This window comes from Eubalaena glacialis, chromosome 15, assembly GCF_028564815.1.
Source record: "Eubalaena glacialis isolate mEubGla1 chromosome 15, mEubGla1.1.hap2.+ XY, whole genome shotgun sequence".
Classification (NCBI taxonomy): Eukaryota; Metazoa; Chordata; class Mammalia; order Artiodactyla; family Balaenidae; genus Eubalaena; species Eubalaena glacialis.
This window is the reverse complement of record NC_083730.1, coordinates 64,776,903-64,802,840: the sequence shown is the minus strand read 5'-3', so window position 1 is coordinate 64,802,840 and position 25,938 is coordinate 64,776,903. Positions and strand designations below refer to the sequence as shown.

Here is a 25,938-nt window from a genome sequence, read left to right as displayed (position 1 = left end):
CTTTTTTATGGCTGAGTAATATTCCACTGTATGTATGTACCACAGCTTCTTTATTTATCCATCCATTGATGGACATTCAGGTTGCTTCCATGTCTTGGCTATTGTAAATAGTGCTGCTGTGAACATTGGGGTGCATGTATCTCTTTGAATTAGAGTTTTTATCTTTTCCAGATATATGCCCAGGAATGGGATTGTTGGATCATATGGTAACTCTGTTTTTAGTTTTTTAAGGAACCTCCATACTGTTCTCTGTAGTGGCTGCACCAATTTACATTCCTGCCAAAACAGTGTAAGAGGGTTCCCCTTCCCCCACATCCTCTCCAGCATTTATTATTTGTAGATTTTTTGATGACGGCCATTCTGACCGGTGTAAGGTGATACCTCATTGTAGTTTTGATTTGCATTTCTCTAATAATTAGTGATGTTGAGCATCTTTTCACGTGCCTGTTGCCCATCTGTATGTCTTCTTTGGAGAAATGTCTATTTAGATCTTCTGCCCATTTTTTGATTGGGTTGTTTGGTTTATTTTGTTATTGAATTGTATGAGCTATTTGTATATTTTGGATATCAATCCCTTGTCGGTTGCATCATTTGCAAAATTTTCTCCCATTCCATAGGTTGTCTTTTTGTTTTGTTTATGGTTTCCTTTGCTGTGCAAAAGCTTTTAAGTTTAATTAGTTTGTTTATTTATTTCTGCTTTTGTTTCCATTACTCCAGGAAACAGATCCAAAAAAATATTGCTGCGATTTATGTCAAAGAGCATTCTGCCTATGTTTTCCTCTAGTAGTTTTATAGTGTCTGGTCTTACATTTAGGTCTTTAATCCATTTTGAGTTTATTTTTGTATATGGTGTTAGAGAATGTTATAATTTCATTCTTTTAGCTGTAACTGTCCAGTTTTCCCAGCATCACTTATTGAAGAGACTGTCTTTTCTCCATTGTATATTCTTGCCTCCTTTGTCATAGATTAATTGACCATAAGTTCATGGGTTTATTTCTGGGCTATCTATCCTGTTCCATTGATCTATGTGTCTGTTTCTGTGCCAGTACCATACTGTTTTGATGACTGTAGCTTTGTAGTATAGTTTGAAGTCAGGGAGCATGATTGCTCCAGCTCCATTCTTTCCCAAGATTGTTCTGGCTATTCAGGGTCTTTTCTGTTTCCATACAAATTTAAAAAAATTTTTGTTCTAATAAAAAAAAATTTTTTTGTTCTAATCCTGCGAAAAATGCCATTGGTAATTTGATAGGGATTTCATTGAATCTGTAGATTACTTTGGGTAGTACAGTCATTTTAACAGTATTGAGTCTTCCAATCCAAGAACACACTATATCTTCCCATCTGTGTGGTCTTCAATTTCTTTCATCAGTGTCTTATAGTTTTCAGAGTATGGGTCTTTTGCCTCCTTAGGTAGGTTTATACCTAAGTATTTTATTCTTTTTGATGCAGTGGTACATAGGATTGTTTCATTAATTTTTCTTTCTGATAGTTCATTGTTAATCTATAGAAATGCAACAGATTTCTGTGTATTAATTTTGTATCCTGCAACTTTACCAGATTCATTGATGAGCTCTAGTAGTTTTCAGGTGGCATCTTTAGGATTTTCTATGTATAGTATGTCATCTGCAAACAGTGACAGTTTTACCTCTTCCTTTCCAGTTTGGATCCCTTTTATTTCATTTTCTTCTCTGATTGCCATGGCTAGGACTTCCAAAACTATGTTGAATAAAAGTGGCAAGTGTGGTCATCCTTGTCTTGTTCCTTATCCTATAGGGAATGGTTTTAGCTTTTCACTGTTAAGTATGGTATTAGCTGTTGTGTATGAGTTTGTCATATATGGTGTTTATTATGTTGAGGTATGTTCTCTTTATGCCCACTTTCTGAAGAGTTTATCATAAGTGGATGTTGAATTTTATCAAAAGCTTTTTCTGCATCTACTGAGATGATCGAATGTTTTTTATTCTCCAGTTTGTTAATATGTTATATTGCATTGACTGATTCATGGACGTTGAGAAATACTTGCATCCCTGGGATAAATCCCACTTGATCATGGTGTATGATCCTTTTAATGTATTGTTGGAGTCAGTTCACTAGTATTTTGTTGAGTTTTACATCTATGTTCATCAGTGATATTGGCCTGTAATTTTCTTTTTTTGAGTGTGATATCTTTGTCTGGTTTTGGCATCAGGGTGATTGTGGCCTCACAGAATGAGTTTGGAAGTGTTCCTTCCTCTGCAATTTTTTTGAATAGTTTCAGAAGGATGGGTGTTAACTCTTCGCTAGTTCACCTGTGAAGAAGCCATCTGGTCCTGGACTTTTGTTTTGGGGGAGTTTTTAAATTACTGATTCAATTTTAGTATTGGTAATTGGTCTGTTCATATTCTAATTCTTCCTTGTTCAGTCTTGGGAGATTGTACCTTTCTAAGAATTTGTCCATTTCTTTTAGGTTGTCCATTTTATTGGCATATAGTTGCTTGTAGTAGTCTCTTATGATCCTTTGTATTTCTGTGGTATTGGTTGTAACTTCTTTTTCATTTGTGATTTTATTGATTTGGGCCCTCTTCCTTTTCTTCTTGATGAGTCTGGTTAAAGGTTTATCAATTTTGTTTATCTTTTCAAAGAACCAGCTTTTGGTTTCATTGATCTTTTCTGTTGTTTTTTGGTTTTGTTTTTGTTTTAGTCTCTATTTCATTTATTTCTGCTCTGATCTTTATGATTTCTTTCCTTCTACTAACTTTGGGTTTTGTTTGTTCTTCTTTCTCTAGTTGCTTTACGTGTAAAATTAGGCTGCTTGAGATTTTGTTTCCTGAGGTAAGCTTGTATCTTTATAACCTTCCTTCTTAGAACTGCTTTTGCCATGTCCTTTAGGTTTTTGGGTCATTGTGTTTTCATTTTCATTTGTCTCTAGGTATTTTTTAACTTCCTCTTTGATTTCTTCAGTGAGCCACTGGTTGTTTAGTGGCATGTTGTTTAGCTTCCACCTGTTTGGGTTTCTTGCAGTTTTTTTTTTTTTTTGTAGTTCATTTCTAGTCTCATAGTGTTGTGGTTGGAAAAGATGCTTGTGTGATTTCAGTTTTCTTAAACATACCAAGGCTTGTTTTGTGACCTAGCATGTGATCTGTCCTGGAGAATGTTCCATGTGCAGTTGGAAAAAATGTGTATTCTGCTGCTTTTGGATGGAATGCTCTATAAATATCAATCAAGTCAAGTTGGTCTAATGTGTTATTTAAGGCCTGTGTTTTCTTATTGATTTTCTGTCTGGATGAGTTGTCCATTGATGTAAGTGGGGTATTATGGTCCCCCACTACTATTGTGTTACTGTCACTTTCTCTTTTTATGCCTGTTAATATTTGCCTTATATATTGAGGTGCTCCTATGTTGGGTGCCTATATGTTTACAATTGTTATATCTTCTTATGTAGCGTCCCTCTTTGTTTCTTGTAACAGTCTTCAATTTAAAGCCTATTTTGTCTGATGTAAGTATTGCTACTCTCGCTTTCTTTTGATTTCCATTTGCGTGGAACACCTTTTTCCATCCCCTCATTTTCAGTCTGTATGAATTTCTAGATCTGAAGTGAGTCTCTTGTAGGTAGCATATATATGGGTCTTGTTTTTGTATCCATTTAGCCAGTCTGTGTCTCTTGGTTGGAGGATTTAGTCCATTTACATTCAATGTAGTTATCAGTACATATGTTCTTACTGCCATTTTTTTTTTTTCCAGCTGTGCAGCATGTGGGATCTTAGTTCCTGGGCCAGGGATTGAACCCACGTCCCCTGAGGTGGAAGCACGTAGTCTTAACCACTGGACCACCAGGGAAGTCCCGTTAATTATTTTGGATTTGTTTTTGTAGGTCTTTTTTTTCCTCTTTCCTCCCTTTGTTCTGTTGTGATTTGATGACTATCTTTAGTATTATGTCTGGATTCCTTTTTCTTTTTTGTGTGTTTATCTATTACAGATTTTTGGCTTGTGGTTACCATGAGGTTTTGGTATAGCAGTATTTATATATACATGATTATTTTAAGTTGCTGATCTCTTAATTTCCAATGCATTTTAAATACCCTGCATTTGTACTCTCCTCCCCTCACAATTACTGTTTTTGATATCATATTTTACATCTAATTGTTTTTGTTATCCCTTAACTGCTTATTGTGGATACAGATGATTTTACTACTTTTGTCTTTTAACCTCCCTTCTAGCTTTGTGTGTGGATGATTTCCTACCTTTACTGTATGTTTGTCTTTACTGGTGAGCTTTTTCATTCTGCAACTTTCTTGTTTCTAGTTGTGGCCTTTTATTTTTCACCTAGAGAACTTCCTTTAACATTTGTTGTAAAACTGGTGTGGCGGTGAATTCTTTTAGCTTTTGCTTGTCTGTAAAATTTTTGATTTCTCCATCAAATCTGAATGAGAGCCTTGCTGGGTAGAGTATTCTTGGTTGTAGGTTTTTCCCTTTCATCACTTTAAATATATTGTGCCAGTCCCTTCTGGCCTGCAGAGTTTCTGCTGAAAAATCAGCTGATAGCCTTATGGGAGCTCCTTTGTGTGTTATTTGCTGCTTTTCATATTCTATCTTTTATAAATTTTGTCATTTTGACTACAGTGCATCTTGGTGTGTTCCTCTTTGGGTTAATCCTGTATGGGACTCTCTGTGCTTCCTGATCTTGGGTAACTCTTTCCTTTCCCAGGTTAGGGAGGTTTTCAGCTATTATCTCTTCATATATTTTCTCAGGTCCTTTCTCCCTCTCTTCTCCTTCTGGGACCCCTACTAGTGCACTTGATATTGTCCCAGAGGTCTCTCAAATTGTCCCCATTTCTTTTCATTTTTACTTTTTTCTGTTCAGCGGCAGTGATTTCTGCTACTCTGTCTTCCAGCTCATTGATCCGTTCTTCTGAATCATTTAGTCTACTATTGATTCCTTCTCTTGTATTTTTCATTTCAGTTACTGTATTCTTCATCTCTGGGTGTTCTGTTTTCTAATTCTTTGTGAAAAACTTCTAACTTCTTGCTCTGTGCATCCATTCCCCTCCAGAGTTCTTTTGATCATCGCTACTCTGAACTCTTTCTCGGGTAGATTACCTATCTCCACTTCACTTAGTTCTTCTTCTGGGGTTTTATCTTTTTCCTTCATCTGGAACATAATCTTCTGCCACATCATTTTGTCTAAGTTGCTATTTGTATATTTATGTATGTTGGTTACATTTCTTGACCTTGGAGAAGTGGCCTTCGGTAGGTGTCCCAGCACTGGCACCTGCAGGCTGTTTTGTGGGGCCAGGTCTTGGCACTGATGATCCAAGATGTCAGCCACCAGCCTCAGTAGTGTTCACGCAGCTGAAAGTTCCCCAATATGTCTGCCCCCAGTGTCTATGTCTCCAGGGTGAGCTGCAGCCACCCCCCACCTCTCCAGGAGACTCTTCAAGACCTGCAGGTAGGTCTGGCCCATGCTTCTATCAAATTACTGCTTTCGCCCTGGGTCCCAGTGTGCATGAGGTTTTGTGTGCACCCTTTAAGAGTGAAGTCTCTTTTATTTCCCCAGTCCTGTGGGCCTCCTCCAGTTAAGCCCTGCTGGCCTTCAAAGCCAAATGCTCTGGGGGCTCATCTTGCTGGTGCTGGACCTCCAGACTGGGGAGCCTGACGTGGGGCTCAGAATTCTCACTGCTGTAGGAGAACCTCTGCAATATAATTATTCTCCAGGTGTGTGTTGCCCACCCAAGGGAGGGGTAAGGAATTTTGATTATATCATGTGTATGCCCCTCCTGTCTTGTTGGGGTTGCTTTTTTTAGAAGATCTTTTCTGGTAGGTTCCAGTCTTTTTCGTCAATGGTTGTTCTGCAGATAGTTGTGATTTTGGCATGCTCGTGAGAGGAGGTGAGCTCAGGGTCTTTCTACTCCACCATATTGGCTGTCAGATCTTTCACTGACTTTAATTTTAAAGAATTCTCAAGTTTCAAGCTTAGCATCAATATTTTGTATTATGAAAAATATTACCTCTCTTTGATTGCTTTGTCTGTTTTTTTTTTTTCACCACACAGCACAGCACGCAGGATCTTAATCCCCCGACCAGGGATTGAACCTGTACCCCCCTGCAGTGGAAACATGGGAGTCTTAACCACTGGACCACCAGGGAAGTCCCTGATTCCTCTGTCATAGCACCTGAACAAATATTTGAAAATTAGTACTCATATTACAGTGATGATAAGGACCAAAATGCACACTCTTGTAGTAGTCCCTGAAAGAGTCTTCCTATTCCAGATAGCAATCAGAAAAAATAAGTTTTGAAGTGGGTCATTCCTCTTTACATACATTCTGTAACCAAGTAACCTTCGGAATTATTCTATTTATTTGGGGTTCAGCTTTTCCGGGGTGTTAATATATACATAGCAGGAGCTACTGGCCATTACACATATATCTCCTTTTTTGCTAAAACAAAATTTAAAGCAATTTTATTTTCTCATATTATTCTTGTTAAATAATGTAGTGCCTTCTGCTGGGAGGCTACGTCTTGAGTTGTCTCATTTGCCATTACTATTCCTAAAGTAAGAGAAAGGTTTCATAGTTACAAGAGGAGACCTTATGACCATAAGGTGGCAGCTGCTAGCAGATAATGTTTTGAGAACAGCTGGTGGTGTCCTTGAGTCTGATACAATTCAGAAAATTTAAGTTCTCAGTAATACAGGAACACGTCTGAAACCATGTCCACAATGGACACCCATCTCCATTTGGATGCCTGAACCATGGTTATTCATTTTTTTAAATGCATTATTTCATTTAATGGTTAAAGCAGATATACGATGTATGTTTAATAGGCCATAAACAGACTGTTTTGATTAGCCTAAAGTTCAAGTTGAATCATGTGTACGCCAGAATGACATCCCCCTACCTCAATATGTGAAAATTTCCTCCGCCATTTTCCCCTTTTGATTGCAAATCTTTCTATAGAAAGCATTGATGATCAAAATATTTGTCCCTCGATGCCAGGGTGGTAGTTGCCTGCCCTGTGATGCCCAGGGTGGTAGTTGCCTACCCTGGTTATCCTGTCCCTCAGTGCTAGGCCTACTTTTGCGTGTACACACATTTGCCTAGTTGTCCACATTGGGGGGAAAACTGACAGTAAACAAGCTCAGAGCTAGATTAATGGGGAAGCATTTTATAGGCTATACATTTTATCAATTATACTGAATTGTCTCATAAACATTGTACATGTGCTTCTAGCAATAGACTTAAAACAAGCAGTGATACATGTCATGATTAGTTATACTCTGTGACAACTTTACTAGAGAATTTTCCTTCCATTTTGATAGGGAGACAAACATTCGGTAAACAGTTTTATGAGGTCATTAGGGTTTCTATTATAATTATTTAATTTCTTACCGAGTTCAGCTGTATGATCTGAAAGTTATCAGAAACCTATACTTGTCCAAAAGTCCTTTCTATGAATTGTCTTGAAAATGAAGCATTTTTGCAAAAGCATCAGAGTGAAACAATAACTCTCCATGGATGAAAAAAGACTTAAAAAGGCACAGGTAAAGATCTGATTAAAATGCAATTGGACAAACTTAACCAAGTTGATAAACAACATTTTAAGATAATAGCTAAAATTGACTGATAACATAATATCAGGACATATTCAAATTTTAGGAACTTCATATAATTTCTAGAACACTTATACTAATGACATTTATCCATACAGTATAACCTAAGAATGTTTATCACCACTCATTTGCCAATGCTTCTCATGTAATTTAATATACCAAACAATTCTAATTAGTTTAATATTTCTCACTGAGATGCTTTACGGGCCCTTTGAAACATCCCAAAGTTAGCCAGAGAAAGAAACTTATGAAGCTTACAATCTGTTATCAAAAGCAGCTCAATATTGCAGGAAAACTTTATTCTCTTAACAGAGAAAATCAAACTCCAGTTTGTACCAGCCTACTTTTAGTAACAAAATTTATTTACTTAATTAAATTGAATCTAATCTTAGCCAATGTTGACCACGAACAAAACTCTTTTCTCAAGGTTCCTTTTCCACAAACATTCTATCACTTTCTGTATCCACATTAGTTTGTCCCTTATTTTCTTTCTCATCCAGAAACAACTAGCTCTAGAATAAAATTACTTTTTTTCACTTAACAAAATATTTCCATTCTTTATACCTTCTCTCATTGACAACATATATACTACTTTCCTTACATATTGTAAAGCTTCCTTTACTATCTTCAGTAGTTTAATTGCATATATATTGTAATTTTTAAGCTTTAAAAACCTTATTCTCTAGCAAAAACCAAGAAGCAAGCAATTGTGAACTGTTTCTTACATCAGCATTTCCTGACTGGCACATTTAATGAAAACATTCCATAACCTTTAAAAACATACATTTTCTCATAGCATAATTTCTTTCTTTTAACATGGTCCAAGACGTTTGTCTAATAAACATACGTTTTTAGGCTTTTCTCTCATAAGAAGATAGAGAGATAGGCAAACTTAGACTTGCCTAGCAATCAATATTCCAGTATTTTATCTTAATTAAAAATGATCTAAACATTCAATGAATTCTCATCATTTACCTTAATTTAGTAAAATTCTAAAATTTCAAGTTACCAACCTCTGGAGAAATTAAAGCTTAATTATTCCTAAAGAGTTCACCTAAAAGCTTCTATCCCATTTATCTCTATTTCAGTGCTTATGAAAATATCATCATACCAAGTTAATTTTTTTTGCTGACAAATTTTACAGCAGATATAATATGAACTTATTTGGCTTCTATTAAATCTAGGTATGATAAAAGTATTATATTTAATATTGATGACTCTAAAGACATTTCTGTATTAATTAAGCCAACAAACTGTAACTTTAATGCCAGATATTAATTTAATATTGAATATTCCCCAGATCACGTGAGAGTTTCTGTTGTATTTCTGAGAATTTATATAAGCACTTAATTTCCTTTAAGCAAATTAAATAGAACTCATTCATAGATTCATTTTTACATGAAGACAGAATCAGAGATCTCATAGCTTTATTTTAAAACTTAGTCATGAATCAGACATTATAAAACTCATTAGTTTATAAATAACAGTTGGAGTAAGTTTACTCACTTGAATTTTAAGCCTCTTTTCCCTTTTTTCCTTTCAGTTTCAGGTTCTACTGATTAACCCAAGGCTGTAGTCTCAGGCATTGTGGACTGTGTTTGCATTCCAAGGACATGATAAGAGTTATAACTTAAAGCTTTCTCCTAGGAATACTTTTGTTCTCGCAGGATCAGAATTTTGAAAAAATATTTTATCAAGCCAGTTTTCTCTGAGTAAAAAAAGAACCAGTTTTGGAATTTTTCTCAAGTCTAAAGAATATTGTGGCCACACAGTGTTGGAAAAATCATTTTCTTTCTATCTCTTTGTAGGAGCATAACTAAAGCTCTCCCAGTTTTGCAAAATACATCCCAGGGGACTACGAGATGGAACAGAGCTCCGATTCCTCCCCCCCACCCCTTTTTCTCATTTTGCGGATATTTCCAGAAACACATCAGAACCAGGCAGAGTGTTATCTGGTGGCCTTTCAGGGTTGTAGTTCCCTAGCATGAGAATGGAAAGTTTCTTATTTGGAATTCCAGACAGGGGTGCAGATCAGCCTTGGTCTAACAGGGAGTTTTCCAATTACCACTCAGGCAGTGCTGGATGGCTGAGGGACTCCTCGACCCAGAAGGGGAAATCCAATTAAAGTGGCATTCCACTTAAAACCAGATGACCAAGTTTTACGTCTCCCCTCCACACAGCCCCTGCCAAAAGGAAAATTCCAAGCAAGGCAACCCAGTAGGGAAGAATACCCTGGTGTAGTCACATAGGAAGTTCTGCCACTTACCAGAGAGGTCTCACAGACCAGACCAGATCAGGACCAGAGCCTTGTTTCCTTCACCATGGAATCAAAACTGCCATGGGCCAGCAATGTCCAGTCAGTGCAAGCACTTGGGGCTGCTCCTGAGAAAAAAGTGCTCAGGCAGCTGCTGGACAGGATCCATGAGCTGCCAATGGCCAGGGGCCAGTGTGCCATTGGCAAGATGCCCACTTGGGATGGAAGGCCCACCTGGGTCACCAAAATTGTTTTCCAGCCAAATTTGGGTCCGCTCGCCCAACATGCAGCAAAGCCAACCTACTGACACTGGGTTGTGGTGAAGGAAAGTACAGCATTTATTGCAAGGCACCCAACATGGGGCCAAGCAAGGAGAATGGGCAGCTCGTGACCAAAAGACCCAAACTCCCTGATGTCCTTCAGGCAAGGGTTTTTAAAGGCAAGGTGAGGGAGAGGGTCATGGGTGCCATATCAGCCTGTGGACATTTGTCTGATTGGTGGGTGGTGAGGTAACAGGGTGGTATTTCAGCAGTTAACATCATCAACCTTCTGATTCTAACCACTCTAGGGGTCTATGTGCTTGTGGTCAACATGCAGTTAACTTCTCCACCTGGTGAGGGTTTAGTATCTGCAAAACAACTCAGGATATAGTTCAGGATATTACCTATAGCCCTTGAGGAGGAACTAAAGCTCCTTGAGTTCGTTTAATGGCTAAATTATCATTACTTTGACTTGCTTGACTGTTTTCATTTGTTTCTGCATTTTCTCACTTCTCTGATTAAATTTGCTCTTTGGAAATTGGGGAAGGCCTAGGAGGCTAAAGCTTTTCTACAAACAAGAGGCAGGGGACACGGGAGGGTGGGGTCTGTCACCACAAAGGCCCTGCAGGGTCCTGCTTGGTTTCAAGCACTTTTCCATATCAGGCGCTGTGCAAAGCACCCTCAGCCACAACTCTGATACTCAACTCTAAGCAGGTGCTGTGCATACCCTCTTTTACATCTGAAAAACAGGAATAGCAAAGTGGTCATTTGCCCAAGGTCAAACCACTAGCCCAGCATCACACCTGAGGTCACCACTTCCGATGCTGTGCTCATGACCCTGCTGTGTTTCCACCTGCTTTTCCCACCAAGGGCTATGATTCTGAATCCAGTCCTCACGTCACCAAGCACTCAGTGAATGCCCAGGGCTGTGCGTGCAAAGTAAACATCTCATCTTGGCTCCTGGTCAAATACATGTGTGAATAGTTCAAAAAAATCCAAAGCAATATAAATGTCTAGGAATTTGTAGTAAGCTGTGAGCTGGTGTCAGTCAAGAACACCTTCATGGAAGTAGATTTCAAGGTGGGTTCAGAGGAGGGAGGGGACCCAATATGCCCCAAAGTGTGGTCTGATGACACCTGGATCAGAATCATCTGGGCCAATGCCTAGACCTTGGTTTTGATTCCAGTGAGAGTGGGCATAGAGGGAACTTACCTCAACATAATAAATGCCATATACAACAAACCCAGAGCTAACATCATTCTCAACAGTGAAAAGCTGAAAGCATTCCCTCCAAGATCAGGAATAAGACAAGGATGTCCACTGTTGCGACTTTTATTCAACATACTGGTGGAAGTCCTAGCCACGGCAGTCAGAGAAGAAAAAGAAATAAAAGGGATCCAAACTGGAAAAGAAGTAAAACAGTCACTGTTTGCAGATGACATGATACTATACATAGAAAATCCTAAAGATGCTACCAGAAAACTACTAGAGCTCATCAATGAATTCAGTAAAGTTGCAGGATACAAAATTAATACACAGAAATCTCTTGCATTCCTACATACTAACAGCAAAAGATCAGAAAGAGAAATTAAGGAAACAATCCCATTTACCATCGCATCAAAAAGAATAAAACAGCAATAGGGACTTCCCTGGTGGTCCAGTGGTAAAGAATCCGCCTTACAATGCAGGGGACTTGGGTTCCATCCCTGGTCGGGAAAATTGGATCCCACATGCCGCAGGGCAACTAAGCCCGCATGCCACAACTACTGAGCTTGTGCACCTCAACTAGAGCCTGCATGCCGCAAACTACAGAGCCCACACGTTCTGGAGCCTGCGCACCACAACTAGAGAAGAGAAAACCCACATGCCACAACTAGAGAGAAGCCCGCGCACCACAATGAAGAGCCCGCGTGCCGCAATGAAAGATCCTGTATGCCTCAATGAAGATCCCGCATGCCACAACGAAGACCCAATTCAGCCAAAAATAAAAATAAATAAATAATAAATAGATCTTTAAAAATATATATAAAAATAGGAGTAAACATACCTGAGGAGACAAAAGACCTTTACTCTGAAAACTGTAAGATGCTGATGAAAGAAATCGAAGATCATAAAAATAGATGGAAAGATATACCATGTTCTTGATTGGAAGAATCAATATTGTCAAAATGACTATACTACCCAAAGCAATCTACAGATTCAGTGCAATCCCTATCAAATTACCAATGGCGGACTTCCCTGGTAGTCCAGTGGTTAAGACTCCACACTTCCAGTGCAGGGGGCACAGGTTTGATCCCTTGTCAGGGAACTAAGATCCCACATGCCGTCTGGCATGGCCAGAAAAAAAATTACCAATGGCATTTTCCTCAGAACTAGAACAAAAAATTTTTAAATTTGTATGGAAACACAAAAGACCCCGAATAGCCAAAGCAATCCTGAGAAAGAAAAGGGAGCTGGAGGAATCAGGCTCCCTGACTTCAGACTATACTACAAAGCTACAGTCATCAAAACAGTATGGTACTGGTGCAAAAACAGAAATATAGATCAATGGAACAGGATAGAAAGCCCAAAAATAAACCTATGCACCTATGGTCAATTTATCTATGACAGAGGAGGCAAGAACATATAGTGGAGAAAAGACAGTCTCTTCAATAAATGGTGCTGGGAAAACTGAACAGCTACATGTAAAAGAATGAAATTAGAACACTCTCTAACACCATACACAAAAACAAACTCAGAATGGATCAAAGACCTAAATGTAAGGCTGGACACTATAAAACTCCTAGAGGAAAACATAGGCAGAACACTCTCTGACATAAATTGCAGCAATATCTTCTTTGATCCACCTTGTAGAAGTAATGAAAATAAAAACAAAAATAAACAAATGGGACCTAATTAAACTTAAAAGCTTTTGCACAGCATAAACAAAATGAAAAGACAACCCACAGAATGGGGTTGCCAACCCCATTTGCCAACAAAGTGACCAACAAAGTATTAATCTCCAAAATATACAAACAGCTCATGCAGCTCTATATCAAAAAAAAAAAAAAAAACCAAACAACCCGATCACAAAATGGGCAGAAGATCTAAATAGACATTTCTCCAAAGAAGACAAAGAAATGGCCAAAAAACATATAAAAAGACATCAACATCACTAATTATCAGAGGAATGCAAATCAAAACTACAATGAGGTATCACTTCGCTCAGAATGGCCACCATCAAAAAGTCTACAAACAGTAACTGCTAGAGAGGGTGTGGAGAAAGGGAACCCTCGTACACTGTTGTGGGGAATGTGAATTGGTACAACCGATATGGAGAACAGTATGGAGCTTCCTTAAACTAAAAATAGAGCTACCATATGATCCAACGATCCCACTCCTGGGCATATATCCGGAGAAAATCATAATTCGAAAAGATACATGCACCCCAATGTTCACTGCAGCACTATTTACAATGGCCAAGACATGGATGCAACCTAAATGTCCATCGACAGAGGAATGGATAAAGAAGATGTGGTACATATATATGATGGAATTTTACTCTGCCATAAAAAAGAATGAAATAATGCCATTTGCAGCAACATGGATGGACCTACAGATTATCACACTAAGTGAAGTAAGTCAGAGAAAGACAAATATCATATGATAGCACTCATATGTGGAATCTAATTTTTTTAAATGATACAAATGAACTTATTTACAAAACAAACAGACTTACACATATCAGAAACAAACTTATGGTTACCAAAGAGGAAACATGGTGGAGAGGGATAAATCATACTGCTATATATAAGACAGATAACCAACAAGGGCCTACTGTATAGTGCAGGGAACTCTACTCAATATTCTGTGAAAACCTATTTGAGAAAACAATCTGAAAAAGAATGAATATATGTATAACTAAATCACTTTGCTGTACACCTGAAACTAACACAACACTGTAAATCAACTATACTCCAATAAAATTAAAAAATAAAAAACAAAACAAAAAAGGTAATGAGAAATTGCTCTAGCTTTTTAATCAAGGGGAGTTATGACAGGATTATTTTTGAGTAATCTGACAAGAAGTGGAACAGAAGGAAAGGGAGACCAGTTCAAAGGTGAGTGTATTTAGTACATGGTGAAGTATCAGTTAATAATAAACATTTAGTGCCTCACAGGTTTCTATGGGTCAGGAGGTGGGGTGCAGCTCTAGCTGGGTGGTTCCAGCCTGGGTCTCTAATGCGGGTGCACTTAGTTGAAGGCTTCACTGGGGCCAAAGGATCTGCTTCCAGGACAGCTCCTCCCATGTCCGCACAACCTGGCATCCAGCTTGCCCCAAAGCACATCTTTCATGACCGGCCTGGGAAGCCACACCCATGATGGGGTATTCTGCAGTATTTCACTGACCCCACAGGTCAGCCCTTTCTATGGAGGAGGCCACATGTGGGTGCGGTCAGCAGGAGGCAGCCAGCCACCCCACGCAATAAGCACCTAAACCAGACAGGGACGGTGAAATGAGAAGACAGAGAATTGATGAGACCTTTTAGAGCAATATTTGGTTTCCAAATGGCTACAGAGAAAGAGCAGGGGGAAGACGTCTCAAATACCTCAGGTTTTGTACTTGGGAAATGGAAGGAGCACTGATTAGAAAGCGGGGAGAGGAAAGCAGTTCGGTGGAAGGGACCAAATTTAGTTTTATTTATGTTGACTGAAAGATGCAGTGGAATTTCTAAGAAAGGGGTGGGCTTTACAGAAACTTTTTCTGTAAAGGGCCAGACAGTAAATATTTCAGCCTTCGTGGGCCTCTTAGGTCTATGTCATGTATGCTCCTGTGTGGAGGGGTTTATTTACAACCCTTTAAAGATACAAAAACCATTCCCACCTCATGGGCTGTGGTTTGCCAACTCCTGCCCTAAGCAAACTGTCCTATAACAGCTGAAAACACAAGCATAGAACGTGATGAGAAGTCAAGGCCAGAAATCCAATTCACTACTGAGTCAGTGTCCATTCATTTCTTACTACCTGCCTCTTTCACTGTTGATAGTTAACTCTTACTAGTGATTATAAAAGTTTTTTTAAAAAACAAAAATACCATTGTTAAAAAAAAGTATGTTCCATCTGTGAAGCCCAGTGTTCCCAATTCCAGCCCCACCAGTGGTCCCCTTGAGGGACTCTGCAGCCCAGCGACAGGCCAGCACAGGCAGAAACAGCGCTGTGGACCGGGAGCCATGAGGCCTTCACCTCGCTTTCTGGTTGGATACTTTGAGGTAGGTCCCAGTGTCCACACTTTACAGACAGGAACAAAGCTCAGGGGTCACGTGGTCTGCCCGGTTCACTCCCACACGCCTTTAGCCCCACGGTGGGCTGGCAAAGTGCTCTCTCCCTAGCCGCCAGAGTCACCAGAATGACCCTGCCTCTCCTTTGGATACTGAAGTTGTAACAGAACCTGTGAAAATCTGTTCTTAATATATGGGCATTCACTAAGGCCTAGCCATAAGTAGAGGTCCGCTAGGGAAGACTACTCTGGAAGAAAATGGAACTCGTAACAGACACCCAGCAGTAACTCCTACATCAAAGCACCCCATTCCTTAACACGAGGACAGAAATGCTGGCGCAGTCACCCACTCTTACGAAGCCAAAAGACACTGGCTCAAATCAGAGACACTTGCAACAGTTGGTTCTAATGCCAAATGGGCAGAAGACTCTTCAAATGATATTCAGCACCATCGCTTTTCCTACAAGAAGAGAAGCCTCTGATCCCAGAGCCCCTGGCACTGCTTCTACAGTAACGGCGAGGCGGGGCCACCCAACCAGGAGGCTGGCGCCTACACAGACCACAGGATGGCCTGGGGCCGAGCTTCCGGAAAATACTCTCGGTTTCTCCTGAACATCAGCCCAGTAACTTCTGGTTTATCTGCATACTTGACACAGTAACTAGTGCATTTCAACTTTTATTCCTACCAGACTTCAGGGCCACAATAACAGGGATGTAACACAGGAAACTGAGGAGAGGCAGCAGAATTCTGGATTTATTTCTATGCTTTTGGCAAAAAAATAAACCTTACTCAAGTAATACATTATCAAAATAAACACCTCCTCCTGATACTCATTTCTCTAAAACACTAAACTGGTTGGTTTGGTTAAACATAAAAATGTATCCCATTTCATGTTCAGAAACTAAAATGAAATAAGGATGCTTTCTTTATGTTACTATATACGTATAATTAAAAACACATGTCCGTAAATAAATCTAAGGTCTGTGGTCAGTGGGAGATAATGATGTCTGACAAACAAATTAAGTGATGTTTGTAGAACACGAGACTTGAGTATGGGCAGGTCAGCGGAGGCTGGGCAGAGGCCACGCCCAGCCCCCGACGGAGCACAGGGCTCCTGGGCCACTGAGCGCCAGGCCTGGTCTGAGCAGCCACAGCCGGACCTGGCAGGAGCCCCGGGGCTGACGGCCTGGAATGTGTCATGTTAACAAGCTCCAAGGCCAACCTCAGGCTCTCACGTTTAAAACCTGCTCCCGCCCTCTGACAGGTCATCCTTCCTGAGAATCCGAGGCAAATATCCACCGTCTCCAACCACAGCAAACCTGCGGACCCACAAGAACTTTCCATTTGAATGTGGGAGGTTACGGAGTGTGAGAAAGCCATTCCTTTTTCACCCTGATACCTTGGTTTCTAGGGAAGGGATATCAGAAGTTTAACTTCTTAAACAAAAAATCTTTCCACCAAAAAAAGAAAGGTAAAGGTGAACAACAGGCCCGAATGTAGCAAATTCAGCCCCTTTCCAGAGTCCTTCTCCTCAGTGTCCCCAGGCACGCATGCAGTAACCGCGAATGTTCCCTTGGACACACGTGTAGAGCGTGTGTGTGCAGCCCCGGCTGTCAACTTGCTGCCCGGACTCTGTGTCTCCTGTCCTGGGTGCAGGGAACCACAAGGCCAGGTGCCAGTGGTACTTCAAGCCCTGGCGCAAGCGGGGGCTGCCAGCCCCTCCAGCTCTGAGTTCAGGCAGCCGATAACCCACTCCAAGGCCTTGTGACCTGGCTGAGAGAATAGCAGTGAGGACCCTCCCGGGGAAGAAGGCCTCGGACAGGTCCCACCGCGCTCATGTTCTCCAGCCTCCTGCCTAGGTCATCTCAGGAGAGGGGGCCGCCCCTGGATGCCGGGGGTACCTTCTGAAGGTCAGTGCAATAGCAGTGTTGACAGATACTCATTAAGAAACGCTAGCAGAGTATTTCTCAAATTAGAAATCAAGGTTAAGTTTCACACAGCCATCCGCACTCAGCTTCGTGTATTCTGTCAGACAACATTTGCTACTGTACTAATGGTGAATTCCAAATACAAATAAATATTGAATCCACTTCCAGACCAAACTGAAAGTTACAAAGCCAAACACTTTTGCACTAAACAAATTTTGGAGATAATCACTACTGCTTTCTTAATGACTAACACCCCCCAAGAAAAAAATGTATTGATAATGGAAAACATAGGAGAATAAAAACCCAGCACATGCATGTGCTTATTTTTACCCAACTTCAGTCTACCAGAAAATTGAAGAGTCCAAATAACTGACATTTACAACTGTCCCTGCCCTAAAAATGCAGTCTTCCTCCAAAACTACGCAGGGGACTTCTGCACACCATAGCCATTGTAGAAGGCTCACAAGAATCCACCCTTTCTGGCACTTTTATCCCTGCTTCAAAAATGTGGTTTGCACAGACTCACAGATACAGAAAACAAACTAGAGGTTACCAGTGGGGAGAGGGAAGGGGGAGGGGCATGATAGGGGTGGGGGATTAAGAGGAACAATCTACTACGTATAAAATAGAGAAGCAATAAGGATATATTGTACAGCACAGGGAATATAGTCAATATTTTATAATAACTATAAATGGAATATAACCATTAAAAATTGTGAATCACTATGTAGTACACCTGAAACATATAAAATACTGTAAATCAACTATACTGCAATAAAAATGTATGTGTATATATATATTTTTAAAAACCATGGTTTCCAAAATGACAAATATGTCTCCCTCTAGAACAGAACTCCATACATGACAAGTTTAGACCATTACCTCTATGAGATTATACAGTTACCTAGAGGTCATGGAACAAGAGGTTCACTGCAGAAAAGGGTCACCCAGTGTAGAGGGCAATGCTTCGCGCTGAGTGTGTCAGAGTAAAGCCCCCAACACAGACGGACACAGAGGAAAGCTCCCTTCACACTCATCTCTATAGACAGGAAGGAAGCAAGGACAGGATGCCATAATGAACAAGAAAGATTTAGAAATCTAGAATACAGCTTGCCAAGATAAAAACTAGTGAAAAAGTTGGAAGGTTTGTCAATTTTGTTAATCTTTTCAACAAAACAACACTGGTTTCAATAATTCTGTTATTTTCCTATTCTCTATTTCCTACTCAGCTTACAAGTATTTTGTTAAGGATTTTTGCATCAATATTCATAAAGGATATCAGTCTGTAGTTTTATTTTCTGGGGGTGTCTTTGCCTAATTTTAGTATCAGGCTAATACCAGTCTCTCAGAATGTTAGGATGTATTCCCTCCTCTGTTTTTTTTGGAAGAGTTTGCGAAGGATTGGTGTTAATTCTTCTTTAATGTTTGGATTTTTCTTTGTTGGGAGGTTTTTAATTACTGATTCAATCTCTACCTGTTACAGGCCTGTTGAGATGTTCTGTTTCTTCCTGAATCAGTTTTGGTAAGTTGTGTGTTTCCAGAAATTTGTCCATCTCACTTAGGTTATCTAATTTGTTCTGGTATAATCGTTCATAGTACAGGCATAACTTGGAGATATGGCAGGTTCAATTCCAGACCATGAAAATAAAGTGAATATCACAATAAAGCGAGTCACAAGAAATATTTGGTTTCCCAGTGCATATAAAAGTTATGTTTATGCTATACTGTAGTATATTAAGTATGCAATACCATTATGTCTAAAAATATATATACATAACTTTAATTTAAAAGTACTTTATTGCTAAAAAATGCTAATTATCTGAGCCTTCAGCATGTTGTAGTAGTGACATCAAAGATCACTGATAACAGATCCCCGTAACAAATATAATAATAATGAAAAAGTTTGAAATATTGCAAGAATTACCAAACCATGACACAGAGACATGATGTGAGCAAATGCTATTGGAAAAATGGTGCCAACAGACTTGCTTGAGGCAGAGGTGCCATAAACCTTCAATTTGTAAAAAAAAACGCAGTATCTGCAAAGTGCAGTAAAGTGAAATGCAATAAAATGAGGTATGCCTGTATTTTCTTATATCCTTTTACTTCTGTAAGGTCTGTAGTAATGCCCCTGCTTTCAATTCATTTTTTTATTTTGAATCCTCTTTTGTTCTTGGTCAGTCTAACTAAAGGTTTGTCAATTTTGTTAATCTTTTCAAAACAACTTTTGGTTTCAATAATTCTATAATTTTCCTAGTTTCTATTTTATCTCCTCTCTAATCTTTATCATTTCTTTCCTTCTGCAAGCCATGGATTTAGCTGCTTCTTCATTTTCTAGGTCCTTAAAGTCAGGTTAATGATTTGACAGCTTTCCTCTTTTTTTAACATATGTGTTTGTAACTATGAATTTCCATCTGAGCACTGCTCTCACTGCATAAGTTTTAATATGTTGTTTTCATTTTCATTCATCCCATTTTATGATTTCACTTATAATTTCTTCTTTGACTCACTGGTTGTTAGATGTACGTTTTTTAAATTCCACATTTGTGAATTTTCCAGTTTTCCTTATGCTACTGATTTCTAACTTCATTTCATTGTGATCACAAAAGATACTATGATTTCAGTCTTCTTAAATTTACTGACACTTGGTTTTTGGCCTAATATATGGTCTATCCTGGAGAATATTCCATGTGCTCTTGAGAAAAATGTGTATTCTGTTGTTATTGGGTGAAGTGTTCTATATGTGTGTTAGGTCAAGTTGGTTTACAGTGTACTTCAAATCCTCCATTTATTTACTGATCTTCTGTCTATCCAATAATGGACATTCTATCCATTATTGAAAGTGGACTATTGAAGTCTCTATCATTATAGAATTGTCTATTTCTCTCTTCTGCTAATGTTTGCTGCATATATTTGGGGGTTCTGTAGTGTGGTATGTATATATCTTTCTTTGCCTTTTGTAACAATTTTTGCCTTAAAGTCCATTTTTTCTGATATTAGTGTGGCCACCCAGCTCAGCTCTCTTTTAGTTACCATTTTCATGGAATATCTTTTTCTGTCCTTTCACATTCAACCTATTTATCTCTTTGGCTTTAAAGTGAGTCTTTTATAGGCAGCATATATAGTAGGATCATGTTTTTTCATCCATCCTGTCAATCTCTGTCTTTTAATTGGTAAACTTAATCCATTTACCTTTAAAGTAAATGTTAAAGATGTACTAACTTCTTACATTTTGCTATTTGTTTTCTATAAATTTCACAACTTTTGTTCCTGAATTCTTTCTTCATTGCCTCCTATTATGTTTGATTTTCTTCTAGTACAACATTTTTATTCCCCCTTTGTTTTATTTTTTATATAGTTTTTAGTTATTTTCTTACTGGGTATCCTGGTAATTATAATTATCATCTTAAATTCATAAAAATCTAGTTTGAATTGATACCAGTTTTAGCTTCAATAGTATATTAGTCAGGGTTCTCCAGAGAAACAGAACCAATAGAATGTGTGTATGTGTGTGTGTGTGTGTATGTGTGTGTATATATACACACATACACACACACACACACATACACACAGGGATTTATTTTAAGGAATTGGCTGCTCTACTTTTGGAGGCTGCGAAGTCCAAAATCTGCAGGGTGGGTTAATCAAGATTCATTCAGCGCCCCACTTGTTGGTTTAGGTATTTGACTAGAATCCAGAGTTCTACAAAAGTTGATTCTGTCATATTTTTTCTTGCCAGTTTACTGATTGTTTCAATGGGAGGACTGTTTATTGATTTGTTTCAGAGGTGGGAGCACCCACCTCTACCATTTTCCATGAAGTCACTATTTATGTATTTTTTTAACCTTTAATTTTGAAATTAATGTAGACTCACTGGAAGCTGCAAAGCTGCCTGTGTTACATCCCTCAGTAACGTTTTACATAATTGTAGCGCAGCATCAAAAACAGGAATTTAACACACATAGTGCAACACAGAGAGCTTTACAAAGATCACTTCAAACAAGGCTTAGCTGTATGAAATTTCACATCAGGAACAAAGAGATCCTGAAAGTTTTCAGAGAGGAAAAAAAAGCCACATACAGAGGCTCAGGAATTGGAGTAGAAAACGATGGAGCAGAGCCTTCAAAATTCTGAAAGTATTTTTATCTACAGCTGTATGTCCAACCAAGCTTTGAGTGAAGAGTGGAACAGAAGGGACATTTTCAGATGTGCCAAATCTTGGAAGCTACTATGGGGTGTCCTTCCCCATCCTGTGGTAAGAAACAGAGAGAGGAAGGCAGGGAGGCCAGGAGACAAGGGCTCCAGGAGGGGAGACGAGCCGAGGAAATGGCCAGGAGGGATGACAGCCACACAGCTGCTGGTCAGGGAGAGCAAGACTGGCCTCCAGAAAGTACAGCGCCAGAGAAATGAGAAAGGGGTGTGCTACCTACAGGGTCTGACCTTGGAAAAGGATGTCACAAGGTGCTGCAGAGAGCAGGTGAAGAGGTGAAGAGTGTGGGGGACTCAGCCAGAGACTTCTAAAAATAAGATTAAACAGATGAAGAGGATAAGACAGTTACTACCTTCAAGGAGAAAAAAGCTACATAAGAAAGAAAATGTAGGAACTTCCCTGGTGGTCCAGTGGGTAAGAGTCCGTGCTCCCGATGCAGGGGGCCCAGGTTCAATCCCTGGTCAGGGAACTAGATCCCACATGCCGCAACTAAGAAGTCCGCATGCCACAACTAAAGATCCTGTGTGCCGCAGCAAAGATCCCACATGCCGCAAATAAGACCCGGTGCAGCCAAAAGAAAGAAAGAAAGAAAGAAAATGTAATTACAGTACACTTTTTCACTTGGTAGTAAACAATAGTTATGTATGTTTTAATTATGGAACCAATGTGCTTTTAACAATAAGTGACAATATAGCTACATTGGAGAAATGGGAGAGGGGAAGAAGATTTAAGAGAGAAAATAACCATCTACCACGGCAGGAAGTCAGCAGATAACGTCTAAAATTGTTGAATCAAGAAATAGCAGAATATGCTTATTTATTTAGAAATCTAACAGTAAATGCCAAAACTACCAAAAGAGTCAACAGTCCCCTCAGAAGGGTAGAAGAGTGCTTTGCAGAAGAGGTAAGAGGGATTGTTTTTGTCATAAAACTTTTAACTCTATTTCACCTTACGCTATGTGCATAAAATATTCTCATAAAAATAAAAATGAATTTCATTTCATTTCGGATTGGAAGTACTATTATCAAAGAAAAAGCAGTATCTAAAAAAACCACAGTAGAGTATAGTTTTACCCATCCTTTACGGAGGAGAGCTTCTCTAAAGTTTTTATAATCTGAAACACACTAAAAGAGATACTACATTTTACTTTTGAAAATGAGAAAATTAGAACTCCCAGTGGGAGGTACCTTGACGCTAACAGGACAGCTCAGAGCTTGAAATCACAGCCCTTTTGCTGCGACCTCCTGACAGTGGCTGCGGGTGCCTGCGTGGTGAGGAGCAGCACAGGCTGCGGTCTGGCCGGGGGCCCCGGACAGCGGGACAGTCTAGTTGCAGCCCAAGGGCAGAGCATGCGGCTATCCCGACCAATCCTAACTGTCCCTGTGTCGCCATCGGGGTGGACACCCCAACTCTAGCGTGTGCAGATCCGTGATGGGGGTAAGACAGGGACACACGTCAACTGCCTCTGAGGTGACAACTGGTGGCCAGATGTGTGTGAAGAGACCGGCAGTGAGACTGTGGATCAAGGGCGAGTGAGGGAAATGGGGTGTCCTCTGAAAAGAGACAAGCTCTTTAGTGAGACCCCGAGAGTCGGCAGAAGAGCTGGAGCTGAGGGAGGACAGATAAGGCCCCACAGCCGTCTGAGCAAACCTGGCTCTGGTGGCAGAGCAGGTGCGTGGCTCAGCATGGAGTGGGCAGAGCGGCGGCCCGGCCTCCTCCCAGCAGGTCTGCTCCCCGGGCCTCGCTCCACGGGCGCCACCAGCCGGGCCTCCTGCCCTGTGTGGTCATGACCGACAAGCCTGGCGGAGGCTGTGGCCCAGCAGCTCCCGCCTCTCCCAACCCAGCCAGGACTGCACTCCAGACTCGCTTCTTCCTTCTTCTCTTCCTTTTCCTGCTTTTTGATGGTATTTTTTTTGGTGAGGCATCTGATTAAAGACTGAGGCAGTTTAGCTCTAGTTTATGAGGAAACAGAATGTGACAGAGTCCACAACTCAAAGTGACAGCATCACATACACACCACACACACTCCACACACACCATCAAACACACACATGCATACGCACAAGCAGGACGCCCACAAGGTGGGCAGGCTCTCTGCATGAGGTCACCCTAGTGGTTCATCCAAGGAAGAAGGTCATGATTCTGGGTTCAAGGTGAAGGTCCTGGCAAACCTAAGCGTCAGTGGCTTAAACAAAATCAGCAGGAAGTTCTTAAAGGAGCCTGAGCCATGGGGCTCACGTCTGTTGACAGAGGCACTGAGTGTGCACACATGCTACAGACAGACCGACCGACCGACCGATGGTGGGAAGCACGGCCCAGAGCAGCACAGCTCGAAAAGCCAAGAGCGAGAGGAGGTTCAAGGCAGGAGTGTAAGGATTCCATGAACAGAGGGAAGCAGGAAACTCTGACGTTACGAAGTACAGAGACGACTGCTGACCACACGACTGTCAAATCCGCTCTGACACCCCAGCTACTTGGCCTAGGAAACCAAGGAGTGTTTGTGAAGCTCAAGGAGATGCTGCAACGGCTTCGGCCACTAAAAGCGACTGGCCAGTGAGGGTGCACAGCTGACAGCACGAGGGGAGGAGGGCTGCCTTCTCACCACAGCACTGACGCCCAGGCCTGGGGCACCTTCACAGGAACGTGGGCAGGTATTCCCGTCTTGTCCCCAATGAAAACTGCCCCCATAAGATCAGCCCTTCACACTGTCTGGACCTGCTCATGAAAGCTTTCCTGCTGAGGACACACCAGTCCCGGGACACATGACCACGTGCTGAGAACAGCTTGAAGGAGAAGCTGAACTGCCCTCAGAGACGCGATAACAAACCTGAACATAAATCCTGCCACGAAACGAGTTGGTGCATTCGGAGGAGGATGAACCCAGTTAGGTTTTTCACTACAGGGCTGGAGACCCCCATGCAGCTGTGTCTTGCGGACCCCCTCCCAGCACGCAGGCCATGCACACGGTGAGCGGGCACCAGATCCTCCCCAGGTTCAAGAATCCTGTAGTTACCGCCGCTCAGCACAAGGGGCGCTGCAGGCCTCGTTAGCTCAGGGCGCGTTCAGCATTTTCAATTATCCACTCAATAGCAGCCCACCCCTGGAGCAACACAGAAAGATTTCAACGTGGTGTCAGAAGTCCTGCCTGTCTCACCGCAGACAGCAGGCTATGCAGGTCACATAAATGCACAGGGACAGCCCCGCAGCTCTGCAGCAAACGCAGCCAAGACGTTCTGCAGGCAGCTTCTCAGCCCCAGAAATAAGGTGGCACCTGTTCTGCCTGAAATTCCTGCACCAGCTTGAGCTATGCTGAATCCGCACCCCTCATCAGTGCCGTCACCTACTGAGGGCAGTGATGGGAGCGCGGCCCCTCAGCCTCCTCCGTGAGTCACCCCTAACTTCTGGCTCCTGAACCGCGTGCGGGGCCACCCGCCTCTCCACCTCCATCTCCTCCTCCGGTTCCCCCTCTGGCTTCTCCTCCATCTTCAGGCCGCTGGATGCCCCGGCATCCCCCGAACTTGTCTGGGATGCTGTCGGATGGCAACCACAGCTGGGGCGGCCATGATTCTCCATAGGCCTCCAAAACAGCAACCCCCAAATAAAGTGAAATAAAAGACCTTGATCTGGCCTGAGTTTCCCCTGACTTTTCTCATAAAGGGCTGAGGTGACTCTGGCCTCACCCAGTGCTGCCTTCCTCCCAGAATATTCTTCAGCAAACACTCAGGCCTGCCCTAAGCCAGACCCCGGACACAGAAAGTGAGTCGGTCAGGTTCTGTCCCCAGGGCTCACAGAGTGGACATGATGCATGCTGCTCTGGGCAGGGGGCCTCCCCGACTTTCTTGAACTGAGCTGAGCTACTGCCGACCTTCCTCAAATCTGGATTTTTCTAAAAATAGGGCAGACTGGCTCTGTATTAGTGACTAGACCAATGAGCCTAAACACAAGCATAAATGGCTCTTGGCCAAGCCGTGACCTGAGCGTGGTAGGAAGGGAAGGACGGCTTAGGTGCCATCCCACTGGTCCCAGAATGAAGAATCTCTTCTGACCAAAAAGAACGAGAGAGAGAAGGGGAGAGGGGAGAGTCGGAGTGGCGGCAGAAGGAGGACGGCAAGGGGAGCTGGGCAAACAGCCAGGCCCCGCTCTGGCACCCAGCACTGCCTGGGATGTGCCTCCCAAACACCCAAGCTCTTCATGCCAACCCCGCTGGAGAGGAGGCCAGGGCTGACAGCCTCCTGGTCCATCCCTCTGCCACTCCCTCCACAAGGCTCGCTCCCAAATCCCACCAGAGCGAGAGGCAAAGGGAAACTCTGCACATGGAGAGGCTCAGCCAGAGCCACTCAATGCCAATTAAATATGAAACTGCTGAAAATTCCGAGTGTCCTGCCTGCCCACGCCAACACCTGTCTTGGATGTGTGGTGTGTGTCTTGTTAACTGAGCCC

General features: G+C 41.4%; 1 protein-coding gene across 9 annotated transcripts in view; it reads right to left on the bottom strand.

Annotated features, from left to right (window-relative positions):
• Positions 1-25,938, bottom strand: part of PRELID3A (PRELI domain containing 3A) — an 82,916-nt gene that overhangs the window by 12,682 nt on the left and 44,296 nt on the right. For 2 of the 9 annotated variants that reach the window (XR_009697420.1, XM_061170325.1), the window contains exon 6: positions 9,855-9,970. The exons of the other annotated variants lie outside the window; for them this stretch is intronic. Coding sequence is in view for 1 of the 2 variants with exons in the window: in XM_061170325.1 (XP_061026308.1) it covers positions 9,882-9,970 (89 nt within the window). In the remaining variant the exon portion in view is untranslated. The remainder of the gene's footprint in view (positions 1-9,854; positions 9,971-25,938) is intronic. 9 annotated transcript variants of the gene reach the window in all.